This window comes from Lipotes vexillifer, unplaced genomic scaffold (genome assembly GCF_000442215.2).
Source record: "Lipotes vexillifer unplaced genomic scaffold, Lipotes_vexillifer_v1.1 scaffold629, whole genome shotgun sequence".
NCBI lineage: Eukaryota > Metazoa > Chordata > Mammalia > Artiodactyla > Lipotidae > Lipotes > Lipotes vexillifer.
In genome coordinates, this window is record NW_006774188.1 from 2,868,076 (window position 1) to 2,882,222 (window position 14,147).

At 49.4% G+C, this 14,147-nt stretch overlaps 1 protein-coding gene across 1 annotated transcript in view; it reads left to right on the forward strand.

Annotated features, from left to right (window-relative positions):
* The first annotated feature begins 10,423 nt into the window (after nt 1–10,423).
* The window catches only part of SPTB (spectrin beta, erythrocytic), a 67,647-nt gene continuing 63,923 nt past the window's right edge, over nt 10,424–14,147 (forward strand). Inside the window, exon 1 of the mRNA XM_007449031.1 lies at nt 10,424–10,633. Within this exon, the coding sequence (XP_007449093.1) occupies nt 10,486–10,633 (148 nt within the window). The 5' untranslated portion in view covers nt 10,424–10,485. The remainder of the gene's footprint in view (nt 10,634–14,147) is intronic.

Below are 14,147 nucleotides of genomic sequence, written 5' to 3' on the forward strand. Positions count from 1 at the left end.
GAAAATAGGGGTGAAAAAAAAGCAGCAGAAAGCCACTAGACTTGAGAGATGACAGGTGAGAAGTGAAGGGGAGCAGTGGAGACAGAGAAGAATGGAGATTTGAGAGACATCGAGGGGACTGAGTTGATGAGTTACTGGGTTCTATCACCCCAGGTTTGGGTTTGGGCCATTGGGATATTGGTGGACTAGGAACATGGCAGGAAGGACTGGGACTGGGTTGGTGATAGAGTCAACTGGGAATAATGCTGAGTGTGAGAGGCCTGTGGGCCTTCCAGGTGGATATTCAGAAGGCAGTTGGATGTGATGGATGGGAGTTGCAGAGAGGTCATGCAAGGTGAAGGTCACGAAGTTATTCACGCGAGGTGGTCATTCAGGTCATGGGAGTGCAGGAGATTGTCTAAAAACAGTGAGTAGACAGAGGAAGAATGGAAGGGGCCCAGGACAGAACTCTGGGGAACATCACCATTCAAGGGACAGGTAGAGGAAGAGTAGCCCCCAGAGCAGGCCAAGGAGAAAGGCCAGAGAGTTAAAGGAGAACAAGGAGCATATCCTGGAAGACAAAGGAAGTGGTTTCAGGAAATTTTGGAATGGCTAACAGAGCTTAAGTCTTCTGAGAAGTCAAGATAAGACCTGAAAAGCATCTTTTGTTTTAAGGAACAAGGAAGGGAGCTGTCAGTGAATAGCTTCAAGAATAGTTCAAGAATAGCCTCATGAACTAATAGGGAAGCCAGCTTTCAGTGCAGTAAGGAGTGAGTTGTTATGGGATGAGGAAGTTCTCATGAATACAGTTAAATACACTGTATCTATTTTTACTTTAGGAGCAGAGGCCTCATCATACCTCTCAGTTCCTCGTCATCATTTTCTAGGCAGGGCACCTCCCCTGGTTGGTTGGTTGGTTTCCTTTTATCTCCATTTCCCTTTTCCATTTCCCTAAGTCCACCTAGAGACAACCATTTTCATGTGTTTAAGAGTTTTTCTTTTGTTTATATCCTTATAATATGTATACTGTTTTATGTGCATATGTTTTGAAATTATTCAGTGGTGTGTTATAGATCTCATTCTGTTTCTTTATTTTATCCACTCTTTTTTAAGATCCTCCAATGCTGCCATGTGTCCTACATGTGTATATTCACCACATTTTACTGTCCATCTCCCAGCGATGGGCACACAGGTTATCTTCACCTCCTCACCACCACAGTCAATGCTGCAGTGAACTTCCTTGCATATGTCCCCTTTTTGACCTGTGTGAGAATTTCTTTGGTCTGTATGCCTATGAACAGGGTTGTAGATACGTGACCTGCCTGAGAACTGCAGACTGCCTTCCAGAATGGCTGGGCCACTCCACACTCCCACCAGTAGTACACAAGGTATCTGTGCTGCACACCACCATCTACACCTCATGTTATCCAGCTTGATAATGTTTGCCTCTGGTGTCTCCTTATTTTAATCAGCATTTGTTGGTTAGCTAATGAACTTGAGTATCTCTTTTTAGGGTCTTAGCCTTTTGGATTTCCTCTTCTGTAAATCACCTGTTCTTATTCTTGGCAACTTTGTCAAGAAATTTGGCTTTGAAAGGGAGGAAAGAAAGGATGGAAAGGAGGAGTTTTACTTAAGATGAGAAAGACTTGAACATATTAAAATGAAGGTGGAAGGGAGAAAAAGCTAAAGATTCATCTTCTTCCCAGGATTGGAAGGATGGCCAGAAGGAAGGGTAGTGAGGATCTGGCCTCACCCAGCATTAAAAATGAGACTGGGATAGGGAGGGTGGGAGGGAGGGAGACAAAGAGGGAAGAGATATGGGAACATATGTATATGTAAAACTGATTCACTCTGTTATAAAGCAGAAACTAACACACCATTGTAAAGCAATTATACCCCAATAAAGATGTTAAAAAAAAAAGAAAAAGAAAAAGAAATAAGAACTATAATAAAGGCAACACATAGGTTAATTTAAAAAAAAAAAATGAGACTGGGGGAGGGAGCAGGACTGAGGAGGGAGAGTCGGTACACAGATCAGCAGCAGCTTTCCCTGAGCCCACTGTGACTGCCCCCTCCACTTGCTGGTCATAGAAGCAGTAGAGGATCCATGGAGTTGAATAGGAGGGGTAAGGTGACCTCTTTCCTATTCTAGGAAAATGTTATATTGTGTTTCTAAATGTCTGAAAGTTATATTTGTTTTAAATTGCAAGGAGAGGTGCCTAAATTTCAGCATACGGGATGTAGCACAAATAAAGTTGTAGAGGCACATGGTGCAAAGGTGGGGGGTGCAGGACACGTGGACCCTCTTGGTTGGAGCAGAGATGGCATATGGGAGAGTATGAGCTCAGCACCAACTGGTGTAGGACCCTGGATTAGACTGTGCGTTAGAGAGTTGCTGAAAACTATGGAGTAGAGGCAAGTCATTATGAGGAGGGCTGTGTAGGATGGATTGAAGAGGCCCAAAACAGACAAAGTTGGACCATTACCCAAGTCCAGGCGGGAAACGGTAAGGGCCCGGAGTGAAGTGGAAGCCTTAGAACATAAAGGAGCGATGGACGGAAGACACTTTACAGAGGCTTAATGACTGGCCATGGTGATGAATCAATATTGAATAAGTGCTCAAGGCACATAAGTGGGCTATGTGAATGAGTACTGCATGGATCAAGGAATAAGGTGGGATAGAGGCTCCAGAGTTTGATCTTAGGTCTCTAGGAGGAGGAGAATATTTACTGAGCACCTCTATGTCCCAAGCACAGTGCTAGGCACCGGAATACAATAATGAATAAGACAGGCTTGCAGCTGCCCGCAAGGAACCTCTACAGTCTAGGCAGCGAGAGGCAAAAACAAAAGTGCACCAACAGATGTATGAGTAACTGCAATTATGATGAGGGCTATGAAGGGGTCAAGCAAAGTGCCCAGACTGAGGATGACAAAGGACTTAGCTTAGATGTGGTACTTGGGGAGGACTTCCACAGGAAGTGATACCTAAGAGGAGACCTGAGGAAGGAGGAGGAGCCAGACATGCAAAGATGCTCCAGGAGGTGTTCCAGGCCAAGGGCACAGTGTGCACAAGAGCCGGGGTGGGGTGAGGAGGGGGCGGCCTGGGGCGTGGATGCCGGTTGAGAACTGAAAGGAGACTTGCACGTAGGGCATGTGGTGAGGGATGAGCTTGGACTGGAAGGAAGAAGCCAGCCCATACTAGGCGCTAGGGCCATGGTAACATAACCTCAAAGCCATGATCACACCTAACATAACTGACCATAATTCCTGGTCATTATCCACTATTTTTTTTTTTTTTTTGCGGTATGCGGGCCTCTCACTGTTGTGGCCTCTCCCACTGCAGAGCACAGGCTCCGGACGCGCGGCCATGGCTCACGGGCCCAGCCGCTCCGCGGCACGTGGGATCCTCCCGGACTGGGGCACGAACCCGTGTCCCCCTGCATCGGCAGGCGGACTCTCAACCACTGCACCACCAGGGAAGCCCCATTATCCACTATTGAGTCTATAATTCAGCTACCCCTGGTTGTCTAAAAAATGAGTTTTGGTGTTGTTTGATTCAAATTCCAAACAAAATACATGTTACATTCGCTATTATATCGCCTAAGTCTCTTTTCATCTACAGCAGTCCCTACCCTCTGCCTCTTTTTCAGTCTGTTTGTTTAAATGCTGTTGACTTGTTGAAGAAGTGGAGTCAGTTGTCTGCAAAATGACCTGCCTTCCGGGTCTGCCTCTTTGCTTCCTCATGTTGTCATTTAACTTGTCTGTCAATCTCCTATAATTCCTGTAAATGGGAACTTAGCTCTACAGACTTGATCAGATTGAGGTTCAACTTTTTTGGCAAGAATGTCATAGGCCATGATGTCCTTCATATTGCATCATATCTGGAGACACACAGTATTTCATCGTCTTATTCTTAGTGATGCTAAAACTCATCAGTGAATTCAGGTGTTGGGAACTTGATTCCATTGTATAATTCTCCATCAATCTGTTATCTAATGGTTTTATTTTTTGATTATCTTTTCTGAATCGATTGTTTCATGAGAAATATCTCACCTTTTATTTCAAATTAATTATTTCAACCTATTCTTTTTTTAGAATTTATTTTATTGAAGTATAGTTGATTTTACAATGTTGTGTTAGTTTCTGGTGTACAGCAAAGTGATTCCATTATGCATATACATATGTATTCTTTTTCATATTCTTTTCCATTATGGTTTATTACAGGATATTGAATACAGTTCTCTGTGCTATACGGTAGGACCTTGTTGTCTATCTGTTTTATATATAGTAGTTTGTATTTGCTAATCCCAAACTCTTAATTTACCCATCCCCCACCCCTTTCCCCTTTGATAACCATAAGTTTGTTTTCTATGTCAGTGAGTCTGTTTCTGTTTTGTAGATAAGTTCATTTGTGTCATATTTTAGACTCCACATATAAGTGATATCATATATTTGTCTTTCTCTGTCTAACTTACTTCACTTCATATGATAATCTCTAGTTGCATCCATGTTGCTGCAAATGGCATTATTTCATTCTTTTTTTATGTCTGGGTAGTATTCCATTGTATATGTTCCACATCTTCTTTATCCATTCATCTGTCGATGGACATTTAGGCTGTTTCCATGCCTTGGCTATTGTGAATAGTGCATGCATCTTTTTGAATTATAGCTTTGTCTGGTTATATGCCCAGGAGTGGGATTGCTGGATCATATGGTAACTCTATTTTTAGTATTTTGAGGAACTTCCGTACTGTTCTCCATAGTGGCTGCACCAATTTACATTCCCAGCAGCAGTGTAGGAAGATTCCCTTTTCTCCACATGCTCTCCAGCATTTGTTATTTGTAGACTTTTTGATGATGGCCATTCTGACTGGTGTGAGGTGATACCTCACTGTAGTTTTGATTTGCATTTCTCTAATAATTAGCGATGTTGAGCATCTTTTCATGCGCCTGTTGGCCATCTGTATGTCTTCTTTGGAGAAATATCTATTTAGGTCTTTTGTCCATTTTTTGATTGGGTTGTTTGTTTTTTTGTTATTGAGTTGTATGAGCTGTTTGTATATTTTGAAAATTAAGCCCTTGTCAGTTGCATCATTTGCAAATATTTTCCCCCAGTTCATAGGTATTTCAGCCTATTCTTGACCACTTCGAATGTTGAGGCCACACTACCTCCCTGTGCAGTTTTCATCAGAGAAGAGAGAGGTAACTGTGTGTGTTCTAGAAAAGTCTTCTTGGAAGAACAGAAATTGGGCATTCAGCTTTTCAATTCAACTATTGTAGAATTACTACTTATTTTGGGGGAGGAGGCCAGCGACTATCTTGAAAGAAATGAGTCAGGAGGGATAAGAAGTAGGACTGGGTTGTAATAGCTTTCTGTACGTGTAGCTATGGAGCCCAAGAATCCCAATAGAAGATAATCTTTGAAAATTACATATATTAAGAGGACCATCTCTCCCCTCTCCTTTAATCATTCCCAGTGGACATTTGCCTCTGTGTTGGACGTGAGGTGCTGAAAGCTGGTGTTAAGATAAAGGGCTGATGGGCCAATCCCTATATCAGAGCTGAGCAGCACCTGTTCCCCATTCAAATCCCTGTAAGAACTGTCGGGGCCATGATCCCTCCCCTCCTCCCCCATCCAAGCAGCTGCAGCATGACCGAAGCCATTTCTTAGTAGTAGATTTTTCCATGATGAGGGCAGACGAGTTGTGACATGTGGGCCTGAAGTCCCTGCCTGGTGACAGAAACTGGAGCAGAAGGATTAAAATAACCAAACAGCAGTGGACTAGAATGACCAGGATGTTGCAAATGTACGGGCATCCTTGATGGTGGCAACCATGGACAGGAATCTTGAGACTTTAAGAACTCCCAAACCTCACCCTCCTAATGATGGACTGGAAGCCAGGCTGGGTCAGAATGGGAACGGTAGAGTGTGGGGAAGCAGAGTGTGCTCTGGGGAGAGGCAGGAGCTTGGCCCAGGCAATGCTGGTGATGTCCGTCTGCTGGAAAGTTCACCCACAGATGGTATGCTTGCCCGGGCCTCATTGTCACCCTATGGTCCTGAAGCTCCCCTACTCTGCTGTGCTGGAAGCCGTGCGCTCAGTCTTAGCCGTAATGAGACTGAGCTGTAATTTCTAGGTGGAGACGTCTGCTAGACGGATGGAGGTGCCAGGCTGGAGATGGGGGATGGGGAGGAAGTTGGTGCTGGCTATAGATTTAGAGTACCCTGCACTAGGCAGCTCACTGGTTCTCCTGCTGTTTTAGTGAGTGTTTAACTATTCTTTAAGGTGTCTGTGAATATGCAATGAGATTATGATCAAAGGGAGTAGAAGAATGTTCTGTTTTGGTAAAAGCGTTGGCAGAAAATTTCCAGGGAAACTTTAGGATTTAATCTTTTGACCTGGGTTGCCATAGTACCCAAACATGTTAAAAGCAGGTTTGGGGTAGCATAAAGGGGCAGAACAAAATAGGAAGCAAGTGAGGGGGTCAAACCTTACAACTAAAGAGAAAATAAAGATAGAGAAGGTCTAAATTCTCCGTTTAAGGAAGACTGTATTTAAGCTATTGCAGTAGCCTGCACCGGTGACCCTGCTAAGGGAACACAGCATCAGCCTGTATTTCCCCCATTTCTCACTCCTGGACTTTGTTGCTGCTCACGTTTGTGTGGTACAGGAAAGAGGGGATAGGGTTGGGAGGGAAAGAAAAGAACATCCATCCTCTGCTGCTCAGCGCTATGGGAAGGGCTGAAGTGAGCTCTACCTAGGACTCTGGCAGCACCCTGCAGGCGGGGAAAGGAGCTGCCACGGCAGCCACCTCCTGGGTTCCTACCCGCCCTGGGAATTAACTGAGCATAGCACGTGGGCTTGAAATTCCGAGGCCTAACACCTGATCTCAGAAGCAGATGGGTCCCTGGGCACATGAGCGAAGGGCAGAGCTGTGGGTTGCATCAGTGATGTTGTGAAATCCATTTCCCAGGCAGGCGCTCCTTCTCCAAGTGAGTGCGCTGTGCGATCACATGAGCTTTTCAGTACTGAGCTGTGGGCAAGTCTTCCAGGGACCCATCCCACTCAGAGTGTAACCTGGGGTCAGGGGGCAGCAGAAGCTCGCCGTGTGAGGCTGAGCCTCGGACTGTGCTTTTGGAGACGGGCCTGCCCCGCTGCTGAACAGGCAGGTTGATGGACAGGGCTCTCCTGGGCGCGGAGTCCCACAGAACACAGAAGACCCACCTAGTCTGACGAGGGTCTGGTGGGCTGTGAGAAGGGCTTCTAGGGGGCTTTGGGGTGAACTGGGGAGGAAATGGACATGGAACTACTTATACCTTTTTTCCTGGGTGGGCTGGCAGGGAAGCGGGGTGCAACTTGGGGCCTATTTTTAGCCATGGAATTGCTGTCTGCCATACTCATGGAGGGCCAGTCTGGCTGCATAGATGACTTATATCCTTAAAAATGTGACTGAATCACCTTGGCTCCAAGTTCCCCTCTAATATCAACTTAAATGTCATTTCCATGACCCCCCCCCATTTGGTTAGGTGTCCCCACCATGTGTCCCCAGCCTATGCTGTTCTTTTCAGTCATGGTGGTTTCTTTATTGCCATGCCTTTGAAGGGCCGTTGTGACAGTTATGGGTGACCCTGGGTTGAATTTGGTTTTAGGCATATTTTGTATGCCCAGCCCCCAGCCCCTTGGCCCTGATGGGATGCCATCTGGCTGGGGGAGGGGGCAGGAGGAAGAGGGCCTCTCTTTAGTTTCTGAATCTCTTTCCTTGGTGTTTGTCTTCGGGGACCTGACCCTTCTAAAAAAAAGAAAAAAGAAAAAACACCTCGCGTTGTGTGTTTAGACGCGCACGTGTGTTTTTTTCCCACGTTCCGGCAGAGCCGCTGCACGGCTGCAGCCTCCTCCGAGCTGCAGTCGCAGGCGGCACGGGCGTTTTTTAAACAGGGCGACTTGCTGTCGAGTGGCTGCTCTTCTGTTCCCGGGGCCATCAGTCTTGTCTTGAACGCCCGGTCCTGCTGGTCTGCCCGCTCAGGCTCATCTTTCTGGGGCAGACTTATTTACGGAGCCGCGGCAAAGGTAATCTCACTCCCTGGGCCCCGCGGCCTGGGCCCCTCTCAGCCACGCTTAAAAATAGCCTGAGACGAGAAGCAGAGCCAGGGTCTGGTTACCTCCTGCACGCACGATCCGATCTCACCTCGCCTTCTGCATCTGGCAGCTCGGCCCTGCTCAGGGGCCAGCGGTCAGCCTGTCAGCCCCTCCCCACTCACAGCTCCAAGCTGCTGGTGGTTTCCCTTAAGAGAAGTAGGGAAGGGCGTGGCGGAGGGGGGAGGGCCCTCCCAGCCACCTCTGCGGGGCCAGCCGAGTGGGACATCTCAGCCCTGGAAGCAGCGTGTCTGTGCAAGACGACAGGCTGTCAGAAGGGACGAGGGTGTGCTGGGTCCCAGGCCTGGAATCACGCGGGTACCCGGTGGGGTGATGGCTGGCTCCCCTGCCTTCCCCCACCCCACCCCCTGCCTGCCGCATGAGTAGCAAACACCTTGGCCAAGCCCTGGAAGCCGGGGAGTGCCCTCTGACCCCGTGTGCCATGTTCGTTCCCCACCGGCTTTCGTAAAGTGGCCTCTTCCCAGTTTGGCCTCATCCCGGCCGCAGCAGTAATTCCCGAGATGACCTTGGGGAGGCATCCTAGGAGCCCTTGGTTTCCTCCCTTATGCAGTTAGGGTGGATAATTCTGGCTCCTCCTGTCTTACCGCAAAGGCCTGCGGTGGGATTGATTCATCAGATGGGGGAAAAAGAGCCTGAAGTGATTCAGTCTGAAAAATAAGGGCTCTGGCGCTGCAGTCACGCTTGGATCGGTGAACTGGCTTCACTTCTTCCTCAGGCGTGTGCCTGCTTGGGTGGTGAGTGTGTGTGCTGGACTGAGTGCGTGTGTGATGTGCATGTGTATGCACGCGCTCCGGGAGAGAGTGGCTTACCTCACAGCTCACTCGCTGTCGACACTTGTCATTTGTCTGCCTCACAGCCTCCCCTACTCCCACCCCTTTTGTTCTCTTGGATAGGAAGGCTCTGGGCTCCCTGTTCTGTGTCACAGACTTGATCTTGGAGTCCAGTAAGCTCCCTGGGGAGAGGACTGAAGGGCAGATACAGGGGAGGAAGTTAAGACTGAAGGGAAGCCAGTCTTTTTCCAAAGGCCCAGGACATTCAGGACCCAGCCTGGCCTCTCTAGCTACTGTCCCGCTTTTCTCTCTGACCTTGCCCTCACCTCCAGTTATATCGTAAGGTTCCTAAGTTTTGCCACGCCCTTTCTTACCTTCAGAACAGTGCACCTGCTCGTTATTCCTTTTGTTTGGACCCATTCCTTTCCAGGATGCCTTTATAGGATGCCTCCAAGCTTCCTCTAGGAATCAGCTCAAACTCTCCTTCCCCGATACCCAGCCTAGCACGAGTCCCTCGCGCTCCCTCATGCTTTCCTAGTTGTGGCGCAGCATCACACCTTATTGTAACTGCTTCTTCAATCCTCTGTCTTGCTGCCAGAGTATAAGCTCCACAAGGACAGGGCCCTTCCTGTCGTACTCACAACTGCCTGGCACAGTGCCTGCCACCTCGTAGGGACTTGGCGCATCTTTGAAATAATCATGAATGAATGAGTATCGTGAATGAATGACAGGCAAGTGAGAAACCCAGTGCTCCCGATGCCCGTGTTCATGGCACAGATGAACACACACAGCTCCACTGTCGGTGGGATCCCCTCACCGCACGCCACCATCCTGCCTGGGATGCAACAGGAGAGCTTGTCCAAGCACCCTGGGCGTACTTCAGAGAAGGCAAAACCAAGGGCCCGGCTTTCTGAACGTTTGCTGCAGGGAAGGAATTCGGAGGGCTCTTGGGCAGCCACTGGGAGGAGTTAACTTTCCCCAGTGCAGCTGCCGGGGCTGGTGGCACCAGTGGCATCTTAAAGCTCAGGCTCTCCTCTCTCCCCACTGATTCATGTTTGAGTCAGACTCAGCCAACTCCCAGCTTCTCCCCTCTCCTGCCCTGTCCCCACCTCCCCGCCAGGTTGGGTCCTGGCCCCAGTCCACAGGATGGAGCTGCTTATTCCCAGCTCGTCCATGCCAGCCTCTGACTCCCAGGAGAGCCAGTCCCCTCGGTGGCCGCGGCAGTGGGTTTGGAGGCAGCGGGCCTGCCTGCGACTGACGTCTCCACCTGCTGGCTGTCCTGACCCTTGCTGCATGCAGCTCTCCGTCCCCGCCGCCACTGCCGCCGTTAACCGTCGCTGCTGCTGCTGCTGCTGCGTTATTTTATACCTGACAACCTGGAGACCCTGGGTAGGGAGCATGGCCAGGCAGAGGGCACCGTGTGCTGCTCCCACAGGATCTACTCCTGTTGGACGCTCCAAATAAGTTTCCGCTGAGACAAAGTCCAAGGGGGTGGGCACTAACCCTCTGACTATGTTGCTGTCCGCCCCCAGGGACCCTTCCATGAAGACTGAGGCAGGCATAGCTGCTGAGAGCCTGCTGACATGACATCGGCCACGGAGGTTGAAAACGTGGGCAACCAGCCACCGTACAGCCGGATCAATGCCCGCTGGGATGCCCCGGACGATGAGCTGGACAATGACAACAGCTCAGCCAGGCTCTTTGAGAGGTCCCGGATCAAGGCCTTGGCAGGTACTCTTTGGGGCCGTGGCGGTTAGGGGAGCCACTCGCCTAATCCCAAGGTTCACTGCCCTTCCCGCCTGTGGTGAATCCTCTGTGTGCGTTGCCGTGAGCCCTAGCAGGGCGGTGATGGAGACGTGTCTGCGTGGCTCAGAGGCCAGGGCCCCTCGGGAGGGAGCACAGGTCAGGCAGCCTCTCCTCCCACATGTCCCCCACTTCCTCCCAGGTGTGAGGTGCTGCAGGTGGGCCCTTGGCCTCAACCTCTGTCCTGAATGACCTGTGTCCAAAGTCAGAAGTAAAAGAAGGTCTGGGCGAAGGAGTATGTGAGGGGCGGGACAGCCGGGCAGAGGTGCATGGACCTCATTATGTACCTCGATCCCCTGCCTGGTCCTGGATAGAGGAACTGTCGTCATCTTCTCTGTGGCCCCGAAAGGAAAGGGTGATTTGATAGGAAACTGAGAACAGATAACATCTTCCCCACACTGCCTCAGAAAGGAGGATTTTCTGGACTAAACCTCTTATCAAACTGGAATTAGATTTTTTTAAAAATAAATTTATTTATTTTTGGCTGCGTTGGGTCTTCGTTGCTGCGCGCGGGCTTTCTCTACTTGCGGCGAGCGGGGGCTACTCTTCGTTGCGGTGCACGGGTTTCTCACTATGGTGGCTTCTCTCGTGGAGCACAGGCTCTAGAGCGCAGGCTCAGTAGTTGTGGCGCAAGGGCTTAGTTGCTCCACGGCATGTGGGATCTTCCCGGAGCAGGGTTCGAACCCGTGTCCCCTGCATTGGCAGGCGGATTCTTGACCACTGCGCCACTAGGGAAGTCCCTGGAATTAGATTTGTACTTAGCAGGTTCATAATAGGTTTGTGTGTGTGTGTCTGAGAGAGAGAGGGAGAAAGAGAGAGAGAGAGGGAGAGAGAGAGGGAATCTTTAATCTCTAGTGGAAATGGCTTCTCCTCCCGCTGCTGGCTGAGATCTGATTCTTGGGATTTTTCCCCCCTCCAACCCCTGTGACCATTGCCTCCGTGGAGCCCTGCCCAGGGTAGCTATGTTCTGACCCTAAGTCCTTGACCAATAAAGAGAGTTTGGGTTACATGGGGTGGTGTATGGGTCTAAACTAGGAAAGGGGTTGGATTCCTTCACCTGCTCCACCAGTGATCGGCCCAGATCAGACTCGTTTCCCCCATCATTGATTGTTCCCTCTTCTGCCTTGTTTGAAGGGCACAGCTTTCCCATAAGCACTCTCTGGGATGATTCTCCCACTGCCCCTCGCTCGTGGCCCTCTCTGAGGTTCCTTGTGGCCCTCTCTGAGGTTCCTTCCACCTTCTCTCCCTCCACTCTGTTCCCAGGTGCCTGGGTCTCCAACTGACCTGAGTCATGAGCAGGGCCCCTCTGAGGCCATGATGACATTTCACCTCAGGAGTGTCTGGGTTTCCCATCCCTGTAAAAGGGATGGGGTAGCTCATTCCCTTGTCACGGTGGAGAATCTTTTCAGGTCTCAGCCGTCACCCTTTTGGTCCTTGCTCTTTGCAGGAAACTCCCTTTCTTCTTTCTTCATCTCCTCTTCACCGTCCCTTACCCCACAAAATCCTTCCTTGGTTTTCCTAGGGGATGTATAATGGCACCAACCCCAATGTAATTTTAACCTCTTTAAATAACCAAACTTGGAACCCTTGCCTTTGCCAGTCTGGTGACCTTCTTTGTGTCTTTGTGTCTGGCTGGGTCTGGCTGCAGTGACCCTGGGATACAGCTGGAGGGAGAGCGGTACTGTGTTCCATAAAGTTTGCCAAAGAAGAGCTTGAGGAGTGGGGCTGTCTTTCGTGTTTCACGGGTAACCTGTTTTTTAAGAAATCGAGGTAAATTCCATTTTAACAATTATCAATCACATTCCTACTATGTGTAAAGCTAAACCCCTACCCGGACATGAATGGGGAGAGGAGGGGAGCACAGAGTTGGGTTCAACATAGTATCTGTCTCTGAGGAGTTTATGATCTATTAGGGAAATGAACAATGTTCATCATTAATTAGCATGAGTAGAATTAGAGAAGAACTATGGGAAAGACACATAATTAAATAGCAATGAGAGAACAAAGGGGGAGATGCAGGGAGCATCAGGGACTTGTCTATGGAAGAGGTGGCCCTGGGGCCGGGGGTTGAAGGGTGTGTGTGGTTCTGACAGGCCGATGTGCTAAGAGTTGGTCCAGTTGGCCGGTCTGTATGGTAGCCTGGCCTGATTGATGCGCAGCCTGGGAAACTGGTGTAACTGGGTTGAGCAGCAAAGGGCCTCCATCAGCCTTGCCTGTTCCTCACTACGAGCATGCATCTCATCTATCGAAGCATCTGAAAGCCCCCCAGAAGGAGCAGAACCGCAGAGTGTAGAGTTGCATGCCTGGATCTTAGTCATTTAGAACATCTGGCTAACAAGTAAACATGCAAGTTTGGGGGCCATTCAGGATTTTTTAAAACAAAGAAAACCCTAACCAGTTTACTGAATTTCCTCTCCTGAGAGCCCACTCTGAGTGACCTGTGGGAGAAACTAAAGCTTTGAGAAGGTCCAAAGTAGAGCGGCTGGGTAGGCAGAGCAGAGAAAGGGAGCGTCAGTCTCCCACACCCACCTCCCCACTGGTTTTAACTTCTTGACGTTTTTCGTCTTTGGGGCTGCCTTGGCAGTCTAGGCGGGGTCAGCCTATCCAAAGAGGCTTAGGAAGCAGAGGCTGCCTTTGGTCCCTATTATTCCAGCGTGCTCTGAGGCCACTCCCCCACTCCCAGGAGTACTACGGCAAGGAAAGCGTGCAGCCCTGTATTTCTTAAAAGATGGCGGTGATCTGCTTTGTACGTATACATTGGCAGCGTTGGAGATGTTGGCCTGGTCTTTCCCATCTCAAATCGAAGGTCCTGGGATGAGGAGGAAAATGTCACAAGACCCAGATTGAGGTCCTGGTTCCACTGCTAATGCTACTGCCATGGAGGACAGTTCAGTCAATCTCCTGGGTTTTTCTTTTTATAAATTTATTTTATTTTTGGCTGCGTTGGGTCTTCGTTGCTGAATGCAGGCTTTCTCTAGTTGCTGTGAGCCGGGGCTACTCTTAGTTGCGGTGCGCGGGCTTCTCGTTGCGGTGGCTTCTCTTGTTGGGAGCACTGGCTCTAGGCGCGCGGGCTTCAGTAGTTGTGGCACAGGGGCTCAGTAGTTGTGGCTCGTGGGCTCTAGAGCACAGGCTTAGTAGTTGTGGCGCACGGGCTTGGTTGTTCCGCGGCACGTGGGATCTTCCCGGACCAGGGATTGAACCCGTGTCCCCTGCATTGGCAGGTGGATTCTTAACCATTGCACCACCAGGGAAGCCCCCAATCTCCTGTTTTACGCAATGAAGACAGTAGTATTTTCCCAAGGTTGTTGTGAAGATCAAGTAAGGTAAGGTTTATGAAAGTTATTTTATTAATAAAATACTAGACGAATGTTAGTATTTACAGGAAATCTTCTTAGGAATAGTATCTTTCTTTCTTTTTTTTTTTTTTTTTTTTTTTGCCTTG